At 36.4% G+C, this 28,000-nt stretch overlaps 3 protein-coding genes across 3 annotated transcripts; 2 read left to right on the top strand and 1 right to left on the bottom strand.

Annotated features, from left to right (window-relative positions):
• Positions 1-26,807, top strand: mmp28 (matrix metallopeptidase 28). Its single transcript, XM_051128725.1, has 8 exons — positions 1-239; positions 1,872-1,948; positions 7,318-7,496; positions 10,912-11,133; positions 14,169-14,422; positions 22,176-22,311; positions 22,415-22,579; positions 25,799-26,807. Exons 1-8 carry the CDS (start codon positions 156-158, stop codon positions 26,194-26,196), a joined length of 1,515 nt encoding a protein of 504 aa, XP_050984682.1. The 5' UTR covers positions 1-155; the 3' UTR covers positions 26,197-26,807.
• LOC127176884 (nuclear apoptosis-inducing factor 1-like) lies at positions 19,576-20,404 on the top strand. The gene is made up of 2 exons (XM_051128724.1): positions 19,576-20,007; positions 20,092-20,404. Exons 1-2 carry the CDS (start codon positions 19,599-19,601, stop codon positions 20,112-20,114), a joined length of 432 nt encoding a protein of 143 aa, XP_050984681.1. The 5' UTR covers positions 19,576-19,598; the 3' UTR covers positions 20,115-20,404.
• LOC127176876 (putative nuclease HARBI1) lies at positions 20,319-21,765 on the bottom strand. Its single transcript, XM_051128712.1, has 2 exons — positions 20,940-21,765; positions 20,319-20,854 (listed from the first exon to the last, which is right to left on the bottom strand). Exons 1-2 carry the CDS (start codon positions 21,634-21,636, stop codon positions 20,319-20,321), a joined length of 1,233 nt encoding a protein of 410 aa, XP_050984669.1. The 5' UTR covers positions 21,637-21,765.
• Positions 26,808-28,000: the final 1,193 nt, after the last annotated feature.

Raw genomic sequence — 28,000 nt, 5'->3', positions numbered from 1 at the left:
ACACACTCGCGCGCCCTGGAGGCGGAACATGCCTCCGTTCTTCTCTGCGTTCAGAGCCCTTCAGCTTGAGCTGTCTGGGGCTCTTCCCTTGAGTTTATCATGATGGGATCTATTTTCATGAGGTGATTTTAGGGGTAAGGATTGAACGCGTGCAGATGGAGATGATTGTGCTGGTGTCAGCGCTGCTGTGCGTTCAGACCTCCGTCAGCTCTCCAGTCTCCACAGCTGCTCAGGCTCAGGTAAGATCGCATATCAACCGCTCATTCTGTTCTTCTGTCCCGAAATAACGCCGTGGATACGTTTAAATACTGACTAAGAACTGTAGACTGACTTCTGCCGTAGAATTGCTTTCATCCCAGGCAACAAATTTAGTTTATTAGGTTCTAAAAACGTTGTGGGAATATGGTTTCATATGTTTCTAAAACGTTGAAATGTCCAGTTTTCCTTTTGTGATACAGTTATTTAAAGACTGCAGATTTCTTTTTTTTATTATTATTATTATTTTTACAACGTTAACCTTTTCACCCAAAATATATAGTTCTTTTGACAGTTTCAACTATTATTCAAACGTTAAAATATAATTTTTTGTTGTTGTCATGAGTATAAATTTAAATGTTAAGGAACATTTCTTAGAACGTTTATCAAGTACAAATAACGTACGTTCTGACCATTTTGTTCTAAACAACATTTTCTCTCTTTGACAACCTATATCAAATTTAAAAAAGGATATAAGATTGTTCCATAAGAACGTTTTCACCTATAACATTTATATAACGTTAGTGGAAATTGTGGTGACATTCCCTGTTGTCATATAGCCTAAATATAACTAACTGTTCCTGTTTCCTGATATTCTTGAAAGCATCTATGCCTCATTTGGGATTCCAGTAAATTCGTGCTTTTCAGAAAAGTCATGCTTTTAGTTATACAAAAGCATGCAAACATTTTGGAGACATGTATTGTCCTGTTGTGCCTTTCAGCTATGGAAAATGAGCCTGTTTTGCGGTCACAGCCATAAACTATGAAATGAACCCAAAGAAGCATTTTCATTATGTGAGGACTGTCATTACATGTTCAACTATGCTTCTGTCTCCAGAACTGAGAAACATTTACATGACAGCTGCACAATCAAACAGTAAATGTATCATGAAATGAAATGAAATGAAAACAGCCACTGATAATAATTGGTGGTTTCAGTGTGAGTTTTAGTTTACAAGTTTCATCTCCTGATTATACTCTGTCAGACTTGTTCAAAGTCTAAACAATAATTCTGTACACTTGTTGCATTCTTAGTTTCTTTATAAAGTTGTTTCCACAACTTTAATTATGTATTGGCTCAGATCTGTCAACATATTCTGTACCTGTGACCTCCGGTTCAGATTTACACTACAGGCTACAGGCAAATATGCAGTTTACATGCCAGTACCTGACAGAGACATTTCCTCTCGTACACAGATCCAAAACTGATGCAAAGCAGAAAATTTCCTTTCATTTTTCCACAGCCCATTGTTTGAAATGAGGCGTTGCAGACAGATGTAATACTACACATCCTCAAAATGACACTGAAACAGCTTTTTTTCCTTTCTGGATGGTCATTCCAGTCTAGGGATTTCATAACACAGTTAAGGCCATCTTCTAAAGCATTGCAGAGGCACAAAAGCCCACATCTTCCTGCAGATCTTCCTGTTTCATGCAGGGAACAACAAATGCTTCTGACTGCATTAATCAGAGCTCATGTGGGTATTGGCTGCTGTTGTGTCTGTCTTACAAATGCTGCTTCATTCCCAAAGATGCGTTGTTTACAGTGGCAACAGTGTAAATGCTCTGATATATGACAGGGCTGATGGGAGTAATGATGACGTATGTGTGTGCAGGGTTTTCTGGAGCGATATGGGTACCTGCACAAGCAGAATGAATCTCACAGCACAGCTGAAGTCAAGTCTGCCATCAGGTAAATGTGATGTTGTTAATACCATGCTTTAGTTGAGCTACAACACCATTGATTTTTCATCTGTTGAAATTCACTAAGCGCAGAGATGGCAGTATGCAAGGGCTTTTCTAGGATTTTAAAACATCCGGGGCTGGTGCCAAAACATCAGGGGCTAGTGGTAGTGGGTGGGAGCTCACATCATGCTCACATAAGATTTTGTTTGACACAAGTGGTTGAACCTGGATCCTTCTAGGTGGGTCCGGGGGCATTAAACTGGGTGTTAAAGACTTGTCACACTATTAACAATAGTAAATAGTGATCACTGCAAATAGCAAACATATCAAAGTATTATAACAAAATTATAACATTACAAAAATATGTTAGACAAATAAAATAATACATTTGAAAATGTATTTATAACTGTAGCAAATATATAGTTGGATGCAAAAACAGGGCCCTATTTTTTTTCCCAAATTCCATTTTATTTTATTTTTTTCAAATTCTGTTTTCTGTTTTCATTTTTCTGGTCTTCTTTTTAATGGTTAAATTACTGTCAATTTATCAAAAGTTAAGAAAAATTACATGTTTAGGACCCTATGAAATGTTTAACTTTTTTCTCACTTTACGTTTTATTGTTACCAAATATGTTTTAGCATGTCTGTTTATTTGAATGCATAAAAACAACTTTTATTTATTTTTACATGCCTTACGGAATTCTGTGTATTTTTCTGGTTATCAGATGAAGGTATAAAATATTGATTTAATTGATCTTTTAATGAAAATTATTAAAACTATTTACTATTAAAATGTAAAACATGGAAGAAATATTGTGTTAAAAAAATATATACATTTTTATTAATTAATAGTAGTAGTCGTAGTAGTACGTAGCACGTACATTATACTGAATGATTAATAAAGTTAAACCGAACTTTTATTTTGACGGGTTGCCGACTTGCCGTGAATACTTTTAAATTTCTGTGTATATATTTGACGCTTGTTGTACTCAACTGAAACAGTGAAATGCTCATGAAGTGACTCTCAGAGCAGTTCTGGAGATGTTGTTAATGTATTTACGCCCTCATTTAGTGAAACGGCAGACGCTGAAATCACTGCGCGTGTCAGTATTACATGCAGGATTCATATTTAAATAGCCTTTTGCGGCATAATATTTACAGATACCAGTCCATATCGCGACTTGATTTAAGTTTATGACCAACTTTTGATTAAATCATTCAAACTTTGTCAAATTCCATGGAAATCATAGGGCCATACAAAAAAACATTCGGGGCTGGAAAAACTTTCGGGGCTCGAGCCCCGAATAATTAGACACGAAGAACATGCAGGATTCATATTTAAATAGCCTTTTGCGGCATAATATTTACAGATACCAGTCCATATCGCGACTTGATTTAAGTTTATGACCAACTTTTGATTAAATCATTCAAACTTTGTCAAATTCCATGGAAATCATAGGGCCATACAAAAATAGGATTAATGTTATTTTCGGGGCTGGAGTAAGAACTTTCTAGGGCTGATTGTCTGAAGCCCATACAGAATCACGCCAATTCATTGGCTGATGGCACTGGTGCCGCCCCAAAGCTCTTACCCCATGGCAGTATGAAACCAGATCTGATGTGTTTTGGTTTGTGTATCTGTTTGGTCAGAACTGTATGATCACTTTCTGGATGTCAACCTGAGACTGTATGCATTCCCACCTGTAACAAGCTGATTCCAGCAGTCCTGTGTAGGGCGAAGGAGAGCGGGATCTGTCTTCTGCTTGTAGCCCAGTTCTGGCCCTCCCAGATGTGGTTCTCAGAGCTGATTCCTCTTGTGGATCACTATCTGTGGGAGATTCTGATCAGAGAAGATCTGCTATCTCAGTTTCAGGGCAAGATCTGGCACCCTCAACCTGAGATCTGGAAGCTGTGGGTATAGCCCATCTAAGGCCACCAGCTTTGAATTCTCTCAATAAAACAATAGGATTAATGTTTTAATCTCTCGATAGAACAGTAGGATTAATGCATTGATTAACTGACCAAACCCGGAAAACAGGTCTCATTGCTTCTGCTTGTCGGAGAATGTATTAATAGCCGTGTTAATTAAAGGCGATATTGATAGATTTTAAGGTAATCAGTTAAACCAGCTAGCTGTTTTTATTGTTGGTTTTTTATTCCAATTTTATATATACATGTTAGTGAAAAGAATAGAAATAAAAAACTTTTAAATATTAATGTACATATGTGATGGACATTGGTTATGATCATTTTTAGTGTCTACTCCAAAAGTTTGGAAACACCCCTGGCAAAATGTGGTTTTGGATGATATCAGCATAAATCCTTATAATTTCTGGGTGCAAATACATTAAAGTAACTTGACATTATCATTGAAAAGCAGCAATAATAATTTTCATTTTGATTACATATATACATGTCAAAGTCAGACATGCCCCTTTGCCAGCTGTGATGCCTGCACTGTAAAATCTAATTAGTTGGGCTTACTTAAAAAAAGCATGCAAACCGATTGCCTTAAAAAAACTAAGTAAAGTGAAATAAGAATAGTATGTTGTAGTGACAAATGCTTAGTTAGTATAGTTTACTTACACAGGAGCTCTAGTAACTAAAAAAGAACTGTAGGGGGTACTTGATCATTTACTTTAGGCTTACACTTGACTTAGTATAGCTACTCACTGACTCCCAGAGTGCATTGCGGCATGAATAAATTATGCAATTGGTTTGTTTTACTGTTGTTGTTTTTATTTGCTAACTTTATTTACTGACTTGTGTCAGCAGTAACACAACAAAAAGAGAAAATAAAATAATATAATGGTTATTGTCACAATTAATAAAAATAAATAAAATTGAATTGTTACCATCATTGTGATTCACATGCTGAATGTTGAAGTTTGTGACTTGAGCACATTATCACAAATATTAAAGGACTGTCTCAACCCAACAAAGTTTCTTCAAGGTGTTTATGAAGAACAATAAAATTGTAAAAGATCATTAATAAATATAAAAAATACATTAGCTAAAGAATTGGAAAGATTTAGCTAATTGAAATTACAGAACTTGAAGGTTACCTTCTAAAAGCAACCTCCTTATTACTTTTCTTCCCTTGAAATCAAAAACTATGACTTCATGTTGCATTACTGCATCAATAGAAAGAAAATTATAACAAGAAAAGCAAAGTTCCAAGTGCCCAACCAAACAGAACATTAATCACTATAATGGTAAGTAAAAAAAAATAAATAAATAAATAATAATAATAAAAAAAATAAATAAAATAAGACACACCAACAACATTTTACGAAAATCAACATCAATTTATGAAGTCAGTTTATGTGATGTTCTCTCAAATATATAGTTGTACTGAAACAACATTCAAGATGACTTTGGGAAATGAGTGAATGTAACTAGTGAAAAATAACTGCAGATTAACAATTGCCACCTCAAAAATTGCTTTTCTTCTTCTTCTGTTGTTATTTTGCAAATTAGCAACATATTAGTGCACTGCTGCCTCTCACTGGTTTATTAATGTCATTGGTTTCTTTGTGGCTACTTGAATATTTTAAGTAAGCGTCACTCAAAGTAGTAAGTAAACTGTTTTACTCGCCTGAAAGTAGCTGTAACTTAATAAAACCTAGTAAGTATAGCAACTAAATAAAGATAACTAATTATATCTAAGTAAGGTAAACTATTGGATTTTACAGTGTGGTTACTGGTTTAAACTTGGCCCAGGTTTTTAAAAGATTTTTGGGTCAACACACCTTAATAGCTTCAACAACTGATTGTCTATTAACTTCAGAATACAGTGAATTTAGGCCCAGATTATGCAGAGCTGTAATAGCTGCTAATGGTGAAAATGTATGTTTTTTCTATGTTTATGTAATAAAATATGTTTCCGTAGTTTGTGTTGTCCCTTATCAGTGCAAAATTATCACAAATGAAAAAGGATTCTTGCCAACATTGTCCAAAACCCCACTTTTCTAGGGCGTTTCCAAACCTTTGGTGGGCAGTGTACTTTGAAGGCATAGACTGTAACATTTTAATCTGCCAATAAAACAATAGGACTTATATTTTATTCTGTTTATTCATCAGGCAAATACAGACAGTTCTTACAAAAACAACACATGGCCAATCACTGCAATATGTGGACAAATCATTACCAATCACAATCAATGACCTAATAAATTATTTAACCTTCCTCATCATATAGAAGGAATACATAGAAAAATGTACATACGTGAAAATTATATATTGCTTTATATAGGTAACATGTATGACAATCAGAGATGGCAAAAGTACACACATCACATATTCACATTTAAAAATACTCTGGTAAATGTAGATGTACTGACTACACTTTTTTATTCAAGTTAAAGTAAAGAAGTATGAGCTCTGACATGTACTTAAGTAAAAAATACCCATTAGTACTGGCTGTTTTAGTGTCACGCTGGTAACTGGACCTCATGTCATATTGACACATTAGTACAAAATAACTTACATTTAAAATTTTGTTGGCTAATGAATGTATCAAGGCTGAACAACTAACATGTAGAACAGGGCAGGACTGGGACAAAATTTCAGGCCGGGAAATCTCACACTCATCCAGGCCATCTCAGACACCCACAACAAATTCTGAAAACATTTTTTTGTATGGCCATCACATTTAAAAAAAGGTTTAAAACCTAATAATTAAACAAAATAGCTAAAGGTTCTCTCTTGAACTGCACATTCATTTCCATTTTCCCTTTCAGTCTCTTCGTTTTCCATGATATTGCTCTGCACCTCACTTAGTGTGTTTAATTTTTTCCCACTAATTTTCTTGTACCTGTTGCTTTTCCCATCAGCCATTTACTGTTATGAACAGAACTGTCTCCACCTTCTTGCAAAACAACCACCTCATTGTATTCTGTTTGCAATAACATAACTTTATTTTAGTTCAATTTAAAGCATCACATTATGACCATGTGTTGTTTTATTGTAAAATGACTTAAATACTAAAGATTTAGTAAAACTGTATTTTCTAAATATCCTAAATGTCAAAAATAATACAGTAATAATTACATTTGACAATATCTTTAGAGGAAAATTCTTATTCTAAACATGTTATTGCTTCATCATGAGTCATATTTTTCTCTTATTAAAATTAACCATGTTTTTGGTGGATTGATTACAATCTATTTTAATTCACAACCATAGTTTTATTACACATTTTATGGTTAGACTATGGTTAGTGTAAAAAAAAACACATGGTTAATTTGTGGTTACCATGGTTTAACTAACCATGATTTTCACATACACTGCAGTTGAATGGTGTTAGTTTGGTGTGTAGCTCTAGTCCAGAGGAATTGTGTTAGTGATGGCGTGAAGTGCTCTTTTGTGTTTCAGAGAGTTTCAGTGGTTGTCTCAGCTGCCCGTCACTGGAGGTCTGGACGGGGTCACTCTGGAGAAGATGAGGTCGCCCCGCTGCGGGGTTCAGGACGCCGGCAGTCATGGTGCCTGGGGTCAAAGGGTCAGCAGCATCTTCACAGGCCAACACCTCCGTAAGAAGCGATACGCTCAGACAGGTGAACACATTTCATCCATTCCAACTTACGTTTATTTGAATCATGTTTCGTGAATACCTTACAAACCTGAAATTTCATTCAGTCCACACACCACCTTCTCACGTGTGCCATTAACAAAAGACTTTCAATGGACCATTTTCATATTTGACAAAGTCATCATGGTTGGGTCAAGTTCTATAGTGGTGAGTGGAAACTACAACAAATGTCATTTTTGTGTTCTCATCTGCTCCAACAGCAAAGAAAAAAATCCATGATAGCATTTCTATGATTCTACGAAACTGGGAAAATAAATACTGAGATGTCACATTGGTAAATAATGAAACACAAAGTACAGAGGTACAAATGTACATTAAATAAAAAAGCAACGATAATAACTGTGGAAATGCGTTGTTACAGTCTGTGAATGTGGTTCATGCATTGTAAAAAAATTGAAAATACAAGGCAACTTGAAGCGTTCAGTAGGTCTCTGAACTATTGGCCAAATAATTGCACTAACACTGCTTTGTTTTGTCAGTTTGAATTAGTTTGTTCTCCAAATGCAAAATGTTTAATTCAGCCAATAAATTCATCAAGACTAGATTTCATTTAGCAAATTTTTATTTAATAATGCACTCATTTGTTGTTTTGATAGCCATATATATAGTTTTATAGGACACTGAATATGTTGATGTAACAATACTATGTTTATAAAAGAACTATCATCCTACAAAGCACATATATCTAGGACAGAGTTTTAAATAGTTGAACATACTTTGGGCTTCAACACTCAACACAAAAACCTCAGGAATGATGACAACCAACAAATGTAAAAATATGAGCTGTTTACATCACAACAAAACAAATAACTACACTATAAAAATGCTGGGTTAAAAAAAACCCAAGTTATTTGGCAAGCCAGCGCTGGTAAATATTTCACAGAGCACATGCTGGGTTATTTTGACCCAGCTTGTGTGGTTATATATGTTAATCCATTTGCTGGGTTGTGGGTTGTACTGAAGGTTGTTCATGTTAATTAATAAAAATGCACTGTAAAATTTGCCCAGCACATGGGTAAAAAGCATTAAATAACCCAATGAAATGACCCAACAGGTTGAACCCAGGATTTTCTGGAGTGTAAGAATAATCACAAAATGACAATAAACCAAAAGTTTTAATGAATTCAGGAAACGGCAAAACTATAATCCTTTAACAATACACAGATCATTTTTTTCATGCTGTAATGCATGCTGGAAACTCACAAAACCATTTCAGCAACATGATTTTCTTTGTTCAGACTGTAGTTGGGACAACATTAGCGAGAATTTGTTGGTCAGACTTTTTTTTTATGTAGTTTAAAGAAAATTGCATTTCTAAGTATATGAGACTCAAAAGGTTTTGTAAACTGTACAGTGTAAAGATGAAAGAGTAGTAGAAAACTGATTCAGTTTGATTTTAGTTCAATTTATTCTTAACTTATTCAGCAAAACTGATGAAAACTGAAAGAATGCATGCAGTTATTGTTTTTGTTTGTTTTTTACTAAAGAATGTTGATTTCATAAGAGGCAGATACAAGATTTTCAGTTAAACTGTGCTTTGGTTCAGCAGTGTTTTCTCAGACGCAGGAGTTGTGAGGTGATTCTGTGTCTGCTGGGTGGAGTGTCACTGAGCCTAATAATGCATAAATACAGTGGGACTCATAATTACTGTCCACACTGAGCAAATGCACGTCTAGCAGCTTAAAACATCCACTTCTGTAAAGACCCAAAACACACACACACACGCACACACACAAGCACAACTCACACCTCACCTCATGTTTACACTGAGACTACAAAACAAACTACAACAACAACAAAAAAACAACAACAAAACTCATTCACTAGAACATGTTTGGTGTTTTCATCCTGGTCCAATGACACTGAGCACTGTTTTACAGAAGACCTTTTTATGAGATGGGTTAAAGTGAACATACATATGGTTGAATCTTTTGGTAAACAGATATCGCAGATTATCTTAAGTTAGTTAAATAGTAGATCAGACACACTGGTGATATTTTTGGAGCTGCACTGAAATAAAGGGTCTGTGTGTATGTGATTTGGCAGGAGTATGAGAATCGTAAATTCAGACCTGTCACTTTGAAAACGCGCTAATACGTCAGGAATGCAGCAACGCTACTCTGAGTATCTGTGTGTTCATGTCAGTACCTGATATCTGCAAACTACTCTCACTATGAGAACATAACGTCTGTATGAGCACCAGTTTATCATGACATCATATAAATGGGTTAACTAGTATAAACTTAGTGCAGCAGACAATCATGTCACACATTGTCTGTTACATCAAAGGTTTGTTGTCAGTCACAATATGAAGCACAACTTGTGATATCTTTGATAATTTTGAGTTCACTTACAAAGACATAGTAATCACGCACTCTCTAGGGCAATATTTTTCTTCAAGTGATTTCAAAGACAAATAAATAAATGAATGAGAAAACACTTTCTAAACAACAACAAACTGAGCAGTTTTATTTAAGTGTTCATATTATATTGGTTGTTATGCCCTAAAATGTGAATTAGGAATTGTGGTATAATAGAGCACAACCACACGTTGTCCTTCTTAACAGCAGTGTTATTAGTGTTTTGTAAGTCTGTAATTATGTGTGCAATTCACAAAACCTCAGTCACATGTTCAGCTAATTACTTACTGAGCTTAGCACTTGTCAGTTTAGGAAGTTTTGGAGGGAATTCAGTTGATTTTTGCAGAATATTATGAGAATACATTGGATATCATTTTAATTATGTATTTTTAAAGGTGTATAATATACATTTAAGTTTTAATTAAGTCTAAATTGGGGTCAAAAATTAAAAAATGAAAAACTTGATATTCAGTAATATCATCGATTTGACTGAACTGATGCTATTAGATGAGATCAAAATTGAGAACTTGTGAATTTTGCAACAACAACACATATCACTGAATTTAATAAATACTGAACTGAACTCAGCAGAATAACGACACTGATGTCATCTGTAGAGCTGCTTATCACTAAATTTAAAATTTATGAAATTTGCATTGATTTTGATATCAACTGAGTCAACACTGGACTGACTGTTTTACAGTGAAGCTGCCTTTTAAAAAGGTGACTTGATTATGAAGATGTTGTGGATGTAATTAAATAATAGAATTATAGTAGTTATTAACTTAAAAACACTAGCAACAGCATTGTTCTGGTAGCTTTTTGCACTTCCCTTTTTTGCACAATTTACTTTGTTTCTTTCTTTTTTTCTTTTCTTTTTTTTTACTTCAACTAATTTATTACCTTGCACATAAATTAAATATAGCATCAGTTGAACCTCATTTAAATCTCACACATGCTAATGTTCATATGAAATGTCACGATTAAACATTGTTTTAATACTGGTTTGTACTTCCACAGGAGAGAAGTGGCACAGACGTCACCTGACGTATCGTATCATGAACTGGCCGCGTAATCTGTCTCCCAGTCAAGTGCGTGTGGCGGTGAAGACGGCGTTCCAGCTGTGGAGTAATGTGTCTGGACTGATCTTCCAGGAGCTCCAGCACGGTCCCGCTGACATCCGACTGGCCTTCTTTGAAGGGGAACATAATGATGGGACAGGAAATGCATTTGATGGGCCAGGTGATGCTTTTTCTTAATTTTGTTCTTTCTTAAATAAATTATATGAAATGACCATCCATATTCTACATGGCAGCTGTGCCATGCTGTTTATTACAGTGGCAGGCGGTGACATCTTTAACAGAGTATGCTGTTTTCTTTTTTTTTCTGTAGAAAGCACATATGTTACGTTTCTTAAGTTTGTCTAGGGGATAAAATAGAAACGAACAATAAAAAGGTGGAGAGAGGCTGATGTGTCTGTCTCCAGAACCAGAATCATGACACATACTACTTTGTCCTTCAAAAATGATTGCCATAAAGCGACCATTTACTTAACAGACAAAAAAAGAGAAATAAAGTGTATGTAGTGACAGTGTAGTGACAGTGTAGTCCCTTTACCTCATGTAGTGGGAGCCCAAAGAAATAACAAACAAAACAATCTGTTAACTATTTGAAAAGAAAACTAACTCGCCTAATAAAAGGAAAATCCCCAAAACAGGAGAAAAGGGTTCAATAAAAAAGGACGCCCCACTGCTTACAAATACCCTTCACAAGCATATGCACTACATTGTTTGTCTGTGTACCGCTCAAGTTACACAGCAACAAAACGACAGACAACAAAATAAAAACCAACAAAGACAACAAACAAAACACAGAAACATATTAAAGAAAAAGATAAATCACAGGTTGTTTTGGGTTTGCTTTGCTGCTTCTGGCACTGGATGCCTTGACTGTGTGAACGGTATGAATCCCATAGAACACCTGTGGAGAGATCTCAAAAGAGCAGCTGGGAGAAGGCATCCTTCAAATCTGAATTTGCAAAAGAAGAGTGGTCCAAAATTCCAGTAGAGAGGTGTAAGAAACTCATTCATGGTTACAGGAAGTGATTAATTTCAGTTATTTTTTCCAAAGGGGGTGCTACCAAATATTAAGTTAAGGGTGCCAATAATTTTGTCCAGTGCATTTTTTTGGCTTTTGTGTGGAATTGTATCAGATTTGATCCAATGCAAACAAAAAATAAATAAAAAATAAACAGGTGAGTACCAAAATATTTGCAACTGCAAACATTTTCTGAGAGAATTGCAAAGGTGCCGATATTTTTGGCCATGACTGTATATAGACACACATTGCACATGCAAAATTTGTCAAGCATAGGAAAAAATAATGGAACAATTAATATCCTTCACTTTGAAATTTTCACTTTGATTAGCAGTGTTGGGAGTAACGCATTACAAGTAATGTGTTACGTAATCAGATTACTTTAAAGTACTAGTAAAGCAATGCATAACTTTTTAATTTACATGAAAATATCTCCGTTACTTTTTTTAAATAAGTAACGCCAGTTTTTTTTCTATTGATTGAAAGCTCTCCTGTCCCCATGTTGAGAGAAATCAGATGTTACTTTAGTGTTACTTTAGTTCTAGAATAAATGTGAACATGCATTAATTCATCTCACTCACTCAGTTTTTCTCAAAATTTAAACGAAAAAAGAGGTTAAATGCAACTCAAAATATGATGCAAACCTGCAATAATTAAATATGTTAAATAATACAAATACCTTATATTTACTTTTCCTTCAGCCTGAGGCTTTTGCTGTGAAAGGGCTTTTCCATTTTTTATATTAATACAAATATTTTATATTAAAACAAACAAGCATGCTCTGCCCAGATTTAGAAAGTAACACAAAAGTAAGGTAACACATTACTTTCCATAAAAAGTAACTAAATAACGTAATTAGTTACTTTTTTAGGGAGTAACACAAAATTATAATGCATTACTTTTAAAAGTAACTTTCCCCAACACTGTTGATTATTTTGGAAATAAATAATTTATGGACTATTACATATTCCTAACATTTTATTATGTAGGGGAATGTATTGTAATCTTACTATGTAGCCAGTCTTCAAACTTAATCGGCTTGGTTTTGCAAAGCATTCGCATAAAAAAGGGAAAAGTGTTTACACTATCCTTAGCACTACGCATTACACTTGTTAACATGAATTTATTGCGATAGAGACAGACACTGTAAAAATCTAGTTGGTTCAGGGTTATTTTCCCCCATTTATAGGAGCTATATGAACTGTTTTATCTGATTATTCTTAGTCTTCATCATTCTGAAATAACACATTTTGATTTTGTCACTCCTTGCCCCTAAAAAGGAACAAAATTTGTCTGATGTAACATAAGGTTGTGTAGGAATTTGGCTTAAATGTCTTTACTAACTTAAAATTAATTTTATTTATACCTATGCTGGAGTAAAGTTTATAGAATGAACAGTGTTTCCCCCAGGATTTTGTGAGATTATCTTTTACTTAGAAACGCAGCACAAACAGACTATACTTATTTAATTAAAAGACAGTCTCTTGCAATTTGATACAGGCACAAAACCTTACTGTGCTTTTTAGTTTGTTATTTGTTATTTTCAAATAATATTTTCAAATATTTTTGGTTCTAAGTGAGGTGTGGCTCTGAGTGAATGAAAGGCAGCGTTCTCGAAGTGAGTGAATGAGATGGGCGTGGCTCTTAGTGAATAAGAGGAGGCGTGGTATTGAGTGTGTGAATGAGAGGAGGCGTGGCTCTCAGTATGTGTGGGCGTGGCTCCGAGTGGTTGTGGCCCTGAGTGTTTGAATGAGACGGGGCGTGGCTCTCAGTGTGTTAAAAGAGAGGGGGCATGGCTCTGAGTGGGTGAATGGGAGGGGGTGTGGCACTGAGTATGTAAATGAGAGTGGGCGTGACTCTGAGTGTGTGAATTAGAGGAGGTGTGTCTCTGTAGGACTTTTGTGTGTGTAAACTTGCTTTTGTGAAGAATTCAGATCCAAAACCAGCTAAATCGATCTGACGTCTTTCTTTAAAAAGTGCTTATAGGTTGCTAGGTTTGAACTAACATTTGGAGCTGGAACCCCAGAAGCCTCTGCCTGCTCCATCCCTGTGTGACAGAAACATATACCAACTCTCTTTTTGCAAAGTTATATCTAGTCTTTCATCTAGGATACAGAAAGGGACATGAAAGCTGCATGACATAACTATTTATTCTCAGTTTCTTTCTTTCTGTCTTATAGGTGGTGCTCTGGCCCATGCGTTTTTCCCTTTCCGCGGTGAGGCTCACTTTGACATGTCTGAACGCTGGACCCTGAGCAGTCTCAAAGGACACAACCTGTTCCTGGTGACGGCCCATGAAATTGGCCACACTCTGGGATTGGTTCATTCACCTGTCCGTCACGCTCTCATGTCACCGTACTATAAGAAGATGGGCTCGAATGCACTGCTCAGTTGGGATGATATCACTGCTGTACAACAGCTGTACGGTAAACAAGCATCTATTTTATTTTATTTTATATAATTATATATATATATATATATATATGAAGAGTTCAGATGCAGCGAAAAGCCACCTCGGTCAAAAATGAGATAATGATACTGAGTGAATGCTCTCGACACATATATACGTCCATCAAATATTTTTTGTTCAATCTCGCTAAAATACCAGTCTCAGCCCAATCAGAAGTACTTCTGCTTACATAGAAACTTATACATCTGAGCCTGATAAAAAATTTTTTTTTAAAGAAAGACGTCAGATGGATTTAGCTGGTTTTGCATCTGAACTCTTCATATATATATATATATACAGTACTGTGCAAAAGTCTTAGGCCACTAGTATTTTCATCAGCTAAAAAATGGTTTAAAGTCAGTTGAAGTCGGTCTTTTGCTGTAGTGTGTCAGTAGGAAATATCAGTTTACATTTCTAAACATTCATTTTGCCATTAATTGTAATAATCCAGTGGGATTTTTGTGTGGAGCACAGGCTGTTGTCAGACTCCTTGTGCAAACAGAGATGTGATCTCTCCTTAATTCAATCCAGTCTGTCTTAAGAAACAGAAAAAACGGAGACAGACTAAATCCAGAAGAACTGTGGCAACATCTCTAAGATACTTTAAGAGACCTACACCTACAAAGCTACAGTACTGTTAAAATTTTTAGGCAGTTAGGCACATAAAATGAGGATGCTGTCAAAAACAATGTCATAAATAGATTTTCTTTATCAATGAACTTCTATTAACTAAAATAAATGAGCATTTGATGTGACCATCCTTTGCGTTTAAAGTAGCTTTTGGCCTATGTGCACTTGTGCATAGTTTTTCAGGTAGCTTTGCAGGTAGGTTACTTGAAACATCTTGGAGGTGTTGCCACAGTTCTTCTGGATTTAGTCTGTTTCAGTTTGTTCTGTTTCTTCATGTCATTCCAGAGACAGACTGGATGATGGTGAGATCAGATCAGTGTGGAGCACTGGCTGTTGTCAGACTCCTTGGGCAAACAAAAATCTCACTAGATTATTACAATTAATGGCAAACAGAATGTTTGGAAATGTAAACCGATATTTTTTGCTGACACACTACAGCAAAAGATAGAAATAACTTACTTTAAACCATTTTTTTAGCTGGTGAAAATACTAGTGGCCTAAGACTTTTGCACAGTACTGTATATATATATATGTATATATATATATATATATATATATATACAAAACATTAAATATACATTATACAAGTACTGATTTTGTTCATTTAAATTTTAAAAATCCTTGTTGGAAGGTATAGAAGGTATTATACTAAAGATCATTGTAGCAATGAGAATAAAATGTCCTTTTTTTCAGTTGATTTTTGGGTGAAGTATGACCCTTTCTTTTTTAGATTTACCTGGATTTACCTAGATGTGCCATTCATTCACACAGAGACATTCAGAACATGCAGGATTCATATTTAAACATCTTTTTGTGGTTTAATATTCACAGAGGATAGTCCGTATCATGATTTGATTTAAGTGTACTGACTAACTTTTGCTTTATTCATTTAAAATTTGGCAAATTCCAAGACATTCTGCGTTATGCAGTAAATAGTACATTTTTTGACTGGATTCTGTCTGTGTTTTCCGTATCATGGAGTTCATAGGGCCCTACAGACACAGATTTACACTGAAAGATGGTAAGACAAACTGAACTCCAGTTCCAGGCTGGTGAAGCTGTCAGCTGTTTCTTAAGCATGTGTCAGGCAGGTTTACACACGCCACACAGAGAAAAACTCCACACCATCCGTCTCCAGCGCACGAGAAGAGCCGCATACCAGCACTAGCGCCTGATCATAACTCAAAAGTACATTTCAGTGAGTTTTCCAGGCAGATCTTTCTTCAGCCTTCCAGGAAAAAAAAAAATCAGATATGATTTGGATTTAGTAGGTTGGAAAATGCTGGATAATCTGATGAAACAAACCTTTTCTGGGGAATACCTAAATTTTTTTTAAATTCACAAATGAGACCTTTAATATTTCAGTTGTTTGTCCACTGAGATGAATTGAGATTTATGCAAATGTTTGGAAAAAACCTTTGTAATCTCACGCCTTACATAAGATCTCAACAACGTCATACTTAATATTTGTAAAATATGCAGTGAACATATTATGAAACATCAAACAAAACTAAAACGTCAGGCCAAATGATCTTTTCACGTTAGGCCCACATTATTTTGTTTTCCTACCCTAAAATCAGGAGAGAATGCAGTAGAGTTTGAAGGTTTAACACGCACACACACTAGCATTATTATATTACAATGTTAGCATAGTATGATCACTTTTTATGTAAATCACACACCTCGCATACAATCATCCTTAACTCCATGACTCCATGTAGATGCCTCATCACAAAAATCATTTCGTCAGATATTATCTGCTGCTAACACAAATGTTTGTTTGGGTGTGTGTTCATGTTTGTCATAGGAAGAATTGTGTTCTGCATTCTTCCTTTGTATGGAAACTTGTTGCCACCACAGGCAAAAAAAAAAAAAGGAATTTGTGAACTTTTATCTCACAATTCAGACTTTTTTCTTGCAATTCTGAGAAATTCTTAAGAAATGTGAGCTATAAACTTTTATTTTTAATTCAGACAAGCTGAATTCAATGCATTAAATAAAGGGGACAAAGAGGACCCTTCAAAGAAAAATGTTTGTTCATGCATTGCTTTTTTGTAATGTTCCCTGAGGTCCACTTACAGCATAATGTTTTGTCTAGTCTTTATTTGTGGCCCTTTATTTTTTTAAAAGACTACATTTGAGCAAGTTAAATTTCTATGGACACCATGATATCTGACTAACATGACATCTGTCACATATGGTTGCAGAGGTGAGGGCGAAGAATACGTTAATTAAAGATCCAAAATAGGCTTTAAAGTGGTCATTGGATGCAAAATTCACTTCTGAAATGTGTCTTGTCAGTGTGTGTACACAACTACACCATAATGATAAAAAGCCACCCTGTGCTTTTTTTTAAGATCCCCATAAATCATAATCCCTTTCTCAGATCAAGCCATTCACAGATTCTTGGCAGAGCGATGTAGTTTTGCAGATACCCCTCCCATGATTGTTGATTGACACTGGCATTTTAGTGTAGACCCACCCCTGAGTGAGCTGTAAACAGTCCGTTTCGACACTGGAGCAGGTGTAAACAAGAATGTTTCCTAAGTGATTGAGCTGTTTTGTTGTTGGATGTAAAAATGAACATAGCAGTCGCCAGTTTCAGAGAAGTTAACAGTTTCAGAGAACTGTTCGTCACCCTACGGAAGAGAGGGGTGGGGTGAGCAGAGCTCATTAGCATTTAAAGGGACATGCATCACAAAATTTGTAGTCGTTTTGCACTACAAATTAGAAATTTTAACCAAAGTATGTTTTAGACTTGTTACAAACTTCCCGTTTGTCTAGAGGTGAGCGAGGTGCGAGGAAAAAAGTGACTGACGGTCACATTAATCCCCTGATCCAGAAGTAACAAAACACAAAAGTATGCAAATATATCTTTTTTTTATTAGTAACAAAAGAATAACAAAGGAAGCAAATCTTCAGGAGAGGGCAAGGCCAACAAAACACTCTATCTATCACTGAAGACTTTAAATAACCTAAACAAAAGAAAAATAAATAAATAAATAAACAAATGACACAGTCTTACCTGACTCCCTTACTAACATAAACATAGGCAAAAACAGGTTCAAAGAAAATGGCACTCTCTCCCTACCGCTTCCAAAAATCAAACAAAAACATTTGCACAAAATTAAGAAAACACAATACAACCCAAACACACCAGGAAAAAGAACACAGAAGCGCATACACGCTCCCACAGAGGGGGTTAAGCAAACTTGCCTGTGAACTCATTTTGTAAATAAAAAATAGGTTGGTCTAAATCCCGGTGATCACTTATATGAATGTTATATATATATATCGTCATATCGTCCAGCTGAAAAACGTATATAGTTTTTGTCAGTGATATTTGAAAACATCCAGTTATGCAGAATTTAAGATGCTAAATATTTAGCTGATGACTTGTCAATACGATATACTACAATAGAATATATAAGATATGATTTTACTGCACAATTCAACATATTAACATGAAATGATAACTGCAAATCCGCGTTTTGCTGCCTGGAGACTGTCATTTGTACAAATCTCTTTGTACAGTCAATCGCAAATCTCGTTCTGGTTTTAGAGGTGTTTTGTGTGTTCTGTCGCAGCATTCGTGTTGACATCACATGCATACCCTCTATAGTGTTTGAGTTTCTGCGGCGTTCAACTCGCTGCCGATGCGCATTAGCTGGAACCCAATTAGCAAACTGCATCTGAGAGAGAGCGAGAAAGAGGGAGAGAAAGAGAGACACACACAACGTGCAAGCGAGAGAAAGAAAGAAAGAAACAAGCAAACAAACAAACAAGTATGCAGCACGTAACACACCCAATAATCAACAGTACTTTCCCAAAAATCGCATGTTTTACAAATACGTCCACAGGACGTAACAGGCTTTTCATTAAAACCCTAAAGAATCATATCAACTTGTGGAAAATGGGCATCTGATGACCCCTTTAATAATATCCACAGATAGATCCAAACATAGGCAAACAACACAACCAAAATACTGACGACACCAGACTAAGGAACTGAACTAAACAGGGAGTATAAATAAGAAAAAACTAATGAGGTAACACAGGTGAACATGATGACAATCAAACAGACTGAGAAACAAAAGAGACAGAACCAAAACACAAAAAAGTGCTCTACTTTACTGCAGCACTAGTTTGTACTACAACCAGTGTGCTTAAAATTAAGATAATACATTAAAATAATATGGTAACACACACTAATTTGCAATACCAAGCAGCAAAATGAGCTGTTTTGTACAGCTAAAAATAGCTAAACGCGGATGAGACCAGGGGCCTCATTTATAAAGACTTGCGTAGAAACCATCCTTGATTTTATCTAAGAATTTTTCTGATTTGATCGTAAGAGCGATTCAGAGAAAACGAACGTACGCACGAAATCCATGCGTACGCCAGTCATTCGGTTATAAATCACAAATGATCGTGGAATTGTGTGCAGCTGAATGTTCCGCCGTCGAAACGCCCCTGCTTTATTCATTAACATATAAAATGAGCTCATTCCTAAAGCAAAAACTCTGTGACAATGGCAAGTAAAAAGGAGCGCAAGAAATCAAATTATAGCGAGGCTGAAATTGACGTTTTGTTGATGGAGCTACAGATGCGGGGAAAGGTGTTATTTGGAAGTTTGTCTGGTGGCGTCACTACCAAGTCAAAGTATGTGGCCTGGCAAGCGGTTACCCAGGCTGTAAATGAGGTTGGGGGAAAACAAAGGACCCTGCCAGAGGTGAAGAAAAAATGGGCTGATTTGAAATTGCAATCAAAGAAACGCATCGCGGCGCATATGGCCAAAGTGAGGCTTACTGGAGGTGGTGGACCCACATGCAAACTGAGTCCGGAGGATGAGAGAATATGCGCAATCATTGGAGAGGGGGCCGTAAAGGGAATATATGAGGAGGGCGACACCGACCTTTTGTCTGCAGAAGGTTCAGAAGGTATGTGTTTGGTTCAAATGAAGTGTCTTAATTGAATAATGAATCTTCAAACATTGTTATAATTCAATATGTTTATTTATTCAGACGAAGGGTCTTTACAGAGATGAGCTGGACATTGCAGTCGGACTGCCTCCCTAACAGCAGCTGCACCTGCAATATCCGCACCAGAGGCCGCATCTTCATCACACTCAAGACCTCTGCGACCACCAGCCGCTTCATCCCCATCCCATCGTGCGCGTCTCCGACCCTCAACTTCCTCTTCCACCCGTGGTAGAGTTTTATCTGAGGCAGTCCTACAGACACAAAGGGATTTAAACCAGTCTATTAGTGAGGTGGTTACCGAGCTTCGGCAAGTCCGGCATGCTCTGGTTGAAATGAATCAAACTTTGTCCGCAATTGCAGGTACTTGGAACAAATTGCTTAAATAAAAACCTAAAATGTGAACGTCTGTGTTTATTCTCAGCAAAATGATTTACCTGTTGGTATAATTGGTGAATCACTTCCCGTCTTCTCAGCGCAGTAATGTGCGCGTTACGGTCAGCAGGGAGGGGAGGGTGGTCATCTTCGTCCATGCGCATTTTCTCTTCTAGTAGTTCTATGCCATGGTTTAAACACATGTTGTGTAGTACACAGCAGGCTAGGATTATCTGGCAAACCTTTTCGGGGTCATATAACAGTCTCCCTCCTGATGCATCCAAACATCGCCACCTTCCCTTCAGCATGCCTATGCTGCGCTCCACTACCGACCGCGCACGAGCATGTACAGTGTTGAAGTGGGCCTCCTCGGCTGTCTCCGTGTGCGCAATCGGGGTGAGCAGCCATGTCTTTAGAGGATAACCTCGGTCTCCTGTTGTCGTAGAAATTATTAATTTTACCGTATGCTCCCTGAAAAAAAATAATAAATTGGGCAAAAGTTTTTAAAAAGGGTTTACCGAGAAGCCAGCCGTCTCTGCCCGCTCCGGCCTCCAGTCGATTTCCAACACTGCAATTACGCACGATGAAAGAATCGTGCGTTGACCCTGGCCAGCGCGCAACAGCATTTAGGATTGCCATACGCGCATCACAAATGAGCTGCACATTTATGGAGTGGAAGTTTTTCCTGTTGACATACATGTACTCGTTCACATGTGGAGCTCGTATGGCAACATGGGTGCAGTCTATCGCACCAATAACGTTTGGGAACCCTGTTTTACGCAGGAAATCCTGCCTCACTTCTCGCTGTTCCTGGGCACTATATGGGAATCGAATTAATTGCGGACATAGGCCAATAATTCCGCGAAGAACATCAGGCAATATTCTGCTAAATGTTGATTGGGATATTCCCGACCTGTCTCCAATTTCTCTTTGGAACGTTCCTGTGGCCAGGAACCCAAGAACAGACAAAACCTGCACCTGAACGGGTATGGCCTGGTTGCGTCGGGTGCGTCTCTGTAGATGAGGGCCCATTTGAGCACAAAGCTCTAACAAAGCCCTTCTCGGCAAGCGGTACCTGCTTATCAGCCATGTGTCATCATGTGCCCAAAAGTCTGCGCGGTCACGAAAAACTCTTTCTCTCCGTATTGAACGGTTGGCAATATCCTCTAACAAGACCAATGCCGCCATGTCTCCTACTAAAACCCAACCCACCATGACAGTTTTTATAGCCTACAAAATAATTTACACGTGTGGAATTAAATGTATGATAATCGTACCATAATATGAATGAACTGTAGCCTATTGATTTGATTGTAATTCTGTAATTGATGAACATGACGATAAAACATTATTTAAAATAGGTTTAAAGTATTGGAAGGGTGCTTATGCTTATATCAGCCAAATCGTAATCATATTTCAGTGAAAGAGGCAAGATTGTCTTTTTTATATGAAATTCCTTGCCCGTGCGTTGAACTATCTGCAATACCAGGCATTACCACAAGGAAACGGTCGTACGCCAAGATGGAATCTGACGTGGAGATAAGTACTTTTCCACGTCAAAGACGGTTTTTATAAATCTGTACTTTGACGTGGATTTGATCGTACGAACACTCTAAGATCAAATCAGTGCGTAAGAAAGTTTTATAAATGAGGCCCCAGAAGTCACACCTATAAAATTTACGAAAGGCCACTCCCGCTCTTATGAGAAGAAAAATGTGGATACATTGACATGCATGTGTGTGCAGGTAAACCAGCGGGGGAATTCAGTGCAGCAGTTGGCAGGACGGACTCTGAGATGGGACATGTGGGATTGGCAGATTTCTCAAGACCCTAAAGGAAGTTCTCTGACACCTCACTACTGCCAGGGATTCTTTGATGCCGTCACCATGAGTAAGAACAACAAGATATGTCAATTTTTTTTGTCATTTACTGACATCAGTTTTCCTGGAGCTGTGTAAAGCTGTTCTGTTTTTTTTTGTTTTTTTTTCTGTAGATGAGAATGGGACAGTGCTGGTGTTTCAGGGCCATCGTTTCTGGATGGTGTCTAATGGCAGCGTGAGTGGTCCTCTTTCTCTTCAGACACGCTGGCCGCAGCTGTCATTGGCTATTGAAGCGGCTGCCTTCTCCCCACTCGACAGAAAACTCTACTTCTTCAAAGGTATGATGGACTTCAGACAGTTTCCAAAACATGGGTAATACAAGTGTTATATGTTTACCCAATTACAAAATCCTGCTTTTGGGGATTTTCCTAGTGTCCCTTTCCATTGCAGCATGACAGTGTAAAGAGAAAAACACAGGTGCATCTCAAAAAATTTGAATATTGTGAAAAAGTAAACTGAGACTTTTATATATTCTAGATTTATTACATGTGAAGTAAAACATTTCTAAAGTTTTTTTTTTTTTTTTAATTTTGATGATTAGAGCTTACAGCTCATGGAAGTCAAAAATCCAGTATTACAATAGATTATACATTTGAGTTACATTGAATGTCTACAATATAAATTCTGGGTATCTCTTGTTTTTTGAAACCACAATAATGGGGAAAACTGCTGACTTGGCAATGGCCCAGAAGACAATCATTGACACCCTCCACAAAGAGGGTAAGTCACAGAAGGTCATTACTGAAAGAGCTTTACAAGGAGCGGAATGAAGATGGAGCGCAGCGCATCAAGAGTCAGCACGCTCAGACGTCTTCAGGAAAAGGGCTACCAAGCCACTTCTGAAACTGAAACAATGTCAGAAGCATCTTACCTGGGCTAAGGAGAAAAATAACTGGACTGTTGCTTAGTGGTCCAAAGTCCTCTTTTCAGACAAAAGTAAATTTAGCATTTCATGTTGAAATCATGATCCCAGAGTCTGGAGGAAGACTGGAGAGGCACAGAATCCAAGCTGCTTGAAGTCCAGTGTGAAGTTTCTGAAATCAGTTATGATTTGGGGTGCCGTGACGTCTGCTGGTGTTGGTCCACTGTGTTTCAATGCACTGCAAAGTCAATGCAGCCATCTACCAGGAGATTTCGGAGCACTTTATGCCTTCATCTGCTGACAAGCTTTGTGGAGATTTATGGCTGATGTCCTTTTCCAGCAGGACTTTAGCACCTGCCCACAGTGCAAAAACCACTTCCAAGTGGTTTGCTGACCATGATATTACTGTGCTTGATTGGCCACCCAACATGCCTGACCTGAACCCCATTGAGAATCTATGGGATATTTTTAAGAGAAAGATGAGAAACAGTCGATCCAACAATATACAGATGATGTGAAGGTTCAATAGTGCCTCAGCAGTGCCACAGGCTGATCGCTTACATGTCACACTTTACTGATGCTGTAATTTGTGCTAAGAGCAAGGACTTTGTTGCATAAATGAACATACTTTACAGAACTTGAACCTTTTTGTTTTGCAAATTCATTTTTTGATTGATCTTAGGAAGTGTTCCAATATTTTGAGATACTGAGATTTGATATCTTTTTTTTTTACTTTCATGAGCTGTAAGCTGTAATCATCAAAATTAAAACTTCTGAAATGTTTTTACATGTAATGAATCTAGAATATGAATATGAAAGTTTCTGTTTTCACAATATTCTAATTTATGTATAAAGGCTGGGCTTGATTTTGCGCATAGTGAAAAATGGGCATGGAGGCACAAATAAATTTCAGGAGAAAAGTTTTACCCTTAGATGATTACTAAGGCAAACATTTTCATGTTCACAATAAGACCAGGATTACAAAAGTAAATAGGTAAATAAATGTAATTTTAATTTACTATTACTTTTTTTCTTCTTTTTAGAATTGTGAGATCTCAGTAATGTGAGATATAAACATGCAATTCTCAGAAAACAATTCTGAAGTAAAAAGTTGCAATTACCTTTTTTTAAATTTATATGGTAGCTTGTTTCTGCCATGGAATAAAAAAAGATAATTGTGACTTTTTATCTTACAATTCTGGCATTTGTTCTCAGAATTGCTGTTTTACATTTTGCAATTGCAAGTTATTGACTTTCTCTAAAAATTGTGAGTTTGTATTACGCAATTCTGACTTTTGTCAAAATTGTGAGATATAAACTCGCAAGTTACAACTTGCAAGCTATAGAGTCTAATTCTGAGGAGGAAAAGTCAGCTCACAACTGACATTTTCATACAGTTGTGAGTTTATATCTAAATACAATATGTAATATATTTATATCATGCAGTTCTATGCAAAAAGTCTGAACTGTGAGATAAAGCTTTGCAATTACCTTTTATACTTTTTATTCAGAGGTGGAAGCACTCTTCCATAATTTTTACTCCATAGTGGGAAAAATAAAGAATCATAAAGGTTAAAAAAAATGCAATTAACTTTAGCCTTTTAATTAGTTTATTCCACTGCAGAAATGGGCTTCCATTGGGTGCAGCAAGAAACAGTAAACGTGACTTTGTCTTTCTGTGATAGTACATTTCAGAAAATGTGAAAATCTATATATATAGTTTTTAGAGTTTAAAGAAGTGGTTGAAGCTTATGAGATGAGGGTATAAACAGTAAAATTGGGCAGACAGACCCATGAGCCCCAGCTGCACTGCCATTAGTTACATTACTCCTGTCAAGCTTCAAAAAGGATTCAAACAAGTGCCATAAAAGTAATCCATACACTGAAGTGCTGATACGATGTCTTCTCAAGAAAGAAAATGGTTTTGTGTGCTGAAAAGGTCCAAATTTTGTTCACAGAAGTGCTTTGCTTTATATACCCACAAACTATATTTACATCCAGGTGAAAGCCCACTCCGTGTCAGTGACATATAAGGAGAAAAAGAAGTAGAAGCTGCATTAAAGCTTCATTGGCCCTTAGTGAATCGCTGTCGTCTGTGTGGCGCCTGCAGCTTTACGGGTTTAACTGTATCATGTGCTCTCCGACTGGCCTGAGAAACACTTTCTCTGCAGATATTCCAGAAATTATGTGTCTCGTATTACTGTCGACTGAACCAGAGATTAATCTTTCTTTTCAGTAAATTGGCTTTCATTAGTTCAGAACGCTCGCTCGTTGAATCATGTTAAGTCTGTAAATATCAAGGCACTCTCGGAGTGGATATTCACATGCAAACTACTAACACAAAAGCCTGTGTTTTGAGAAATTACTTGTGTTTTGAGAAAATTCAGCCACTGCTATGTCATATGAAAAAGTGGCGATTCACACTTGTGCATATAAAAAAAAAAAAAGAAGGTAGGGGAAAGGTCTGAAATCCTGGTTGTTGCACCAAAATGTAATATGCAAACTAAAATGGGAACTGAAGGTTGCCGCTGTGCACTTTTCATATTCAGTCACATTCAGTCAGAAATGATCGTACAGCACCAGAGGGTTAGGCTGCATATGGTCCACTCATCTCCATGTTGTTTTCTCCCTGCAGGACGACGGGTCTGGCGTTCTGGCTCTGATCTGGACCCTGGATTCCCCATGAAGAGCCGTGATCTGGGTTTGCCGAATCATCCTGACTGTGCCTTCTTCTACCAGCCGCTGGAACGCATGGTGATCTTCAGAGGATCCCGATACTACGTTCTGAACCCGGAGTCTGTCAGTGTGGAGCCGTACTACCCTCGTGCCCTGAGGGACTGGAAGGGGCTTCCCCGCGGACTTAACGGGGCCTTGGCCCGGCCGGACGGAAAGCTGTATTTCTTTAAAGATCAGCAGTACTGGAGGTTTGATCCTGGAAAGCTGCGGATCACTGCAAATGGACGGTGGACACAGAGACTGCCGTGGATCGGCTGCCGCACAGCGCCATCATTACAGGGTAATGACATACTCTGACCAGCAGAGGAAGACAAACATCATTCACAATAATACACAACCGAAATCTCTGCAAATCTACCAATGCAACCAGAAATGTTTTATGCTGATTGCCAGTGAGTACCTCAATGTCCACGTTTCATATTAACATAAAGACATTGCATTTTTGCAAAAAAAAAAATCACAGTGTTAAGTACATTTAAGCAGCTGAAAAGTACCTTAAGTATCTTTTTTTTTAATGTTATCAGAAAGGTAACAATCAGATATCTAAATACTTAGTCTAGCCAAATGAAATCATTTATGTAAAGAATTTATAATAGCTTTAGCCAAATAACTCAAGTGCTGGGTTGACTACCAATACCAACATCTATCTCATATGAAATGTGATCCTAATCAAATGCATCAATTGCCATCTTAGCTGTATTATATCCCTAAATTAAATCTAGTGCTAGAAACACACGGGAATGTCATAAAAGCTTTTGTTTGCACAGAATTGTATGGCAAGGTTTACTATATCCATGAAAATTGATTATATTTTTGTTATTTATTTAGAATGATAACTAAAATAATGTGAACTAAATAATTTAATATATACTTTGACTTGGGCTAATTTGTGTTTTAATAAAGCATGATGTTACTGTTGTCTTATTATAAGCATTGTCCATTTATTCATTTAATACATCATGTGTCTAGACTCTAGAGATTACCATTACATAAAAAGAGGTAATATTGTGAAATATTTTTACTATGTAAAATAATCATTTTCTCTTTGAATATCTGTTAAAATGTAATTTATTCCTGTGATCAAAGCTGAATTTTCTTCATCATTACTCCAGTCTTCAGTGTCACACAATCCTTCAGAAATAATTCTAATATGCTGATTTGCTGCTCAATAAACATTTTTTTAATCATTATTATCAATATTTAAAACAGCTGAGTACATTTCAGTTTATTCAAGATTCTTTGATGAACAAAAAGAACCAAAGATTATCATTTATTTGAAATAAAAAGCTTTTGCAACATTATACAGTAAGAATTAATAATTTTATTTGGCATGGATTCATTTAATCAAAGAAACCTGAAAATAATAATGATGTTTTTTGAGCAGCAAACCAGAATATTAGAATGATTTCTGAAGCATCATGTGATTGGAGTAATGATGTCAATGAAATTAAATTTTAAAATACATTCAAATAGAAATCTGTTATTCTAAATGGTAAAAATACTTTAATATTTTACTGTTTTTGCTGTACTTGAAATATATGAAATAAATGAAGGCTTGATGAGCAGAAGAGATTCTTAAAAAAAAAAAAAAAACATTAAAAATTATACTTTTGTGAATATTATAGAATGATTTCTGAAGCATCAATTTGTGATTTTACTTCAGGAATTTTTTCAAGTTTTCGTTAGTTTTAGTTTTAGTTTTAGTTAACTTTAATAAACCCTGCGATTAAATGAATTTGAAATAAGGTTTTTAAGTGATTTAATATGCAAGTGTGAACAGGAAAAAAAAAAAAAAAACACTCGTACTCAGGTTTCAATTTCAGTGCTTATTAAAAGACAACATAAGATGTGAAGTGGAGAAATGTATCAAACTGGTCAGAAACAACCCTGCTTCTGAGACTTCTAAACCCATTTACAATAAAACAAAACAAAACAATGTCTTAAAAAAAAAAAAAAAAAAAAAAAAGGTAATAAATGAAGACACAGAGAGGCTATTAAAAAGAACGACACTCCTCTGATTTATTTCAGACGTCCTTCTTCATATGACTGCATAATTATTAAATTAATTTATTACCAACCTACATTATTTTACAAGTAATAA

This window comes from Labeo rohita, chromosome 15 (assembly GCF_022985175.1).
Source record: "Labeo rohita strain BAU-BD-2019 chromosome 15, IGBB_LRoh.1.0, whole genome shotgun sequence".
Classification (NCBI taxonomy): domain Eukaryota; kingdom Metazoa; phylum Chordata; class Actinopteri; order Cypriniformes; family Cyprinidae; genus Labeo; species Labeo rohita.
The sequence above is the reverse complement of the archived record's forward strand: the minus strand, read 5'-3'. Positions and strand labels throughout refer to the sequence as shown.

What these genes read in the sequence shown, in the direction of transcription:
- mmp28 (XM_051128725.1), top strand. Translation starts at nt 156, where the DNA reads ATGGAGATGATTGTGCTGGTGTCAGCGCTGCTGTGCGTTCAGACCTCC. An exon ending in CCACAGCTGCTCAGGCTCAG is followed by an intron (nt 240 to 1,871) that starts GTAAGATCGCAT and finishes ATGTGTGTGCAG; the next exon opens with GGTTTTCTGGAGCGATATGG. An exon ending in AAAACTCTACTTCTTCAAAG is followed by an intron (nt 22,580 to 25,798) that starts GTATGATGGACT and finishes TTCTCCCTGCAG; the next exon opens with GACGACGGGTCTGGCGTTCT.
- LOC127176884 (XM_051128724.1), top strand. Translation starts at nt 19,599, where the DNA reads ATGGCAAGTAAAAAGGAGCGCAAGAAATCAAATTATAGCGAGGCTGAA. An exon ending in GTCTGCAGAAGGTTCAGAAG is followed by an intron (nt 20,008 to 20,091) that starts GTATGTGTTTGG and finishes TTATTTATTCAG; the next exon opens with ACGAAGGGTCTTTACAGAGA.
- LOC127176876 (XM_051128712.1), bottom strand. Translation starts at nt 21,636, where the DNA reads ATGGTGGGTTGGGTTTTAGTAGGAGACATGGCGGCATTGGTCTTGTTA. An exon ending in CAGAGACGGCTGGCTTCTCG is followed by an intron (nt 20,855 to 20,939) that starts GTAAACCCTTTT and finishes CTACGACAACAG; the next exon opens with GAGACCGAGGTTATCCTCTA.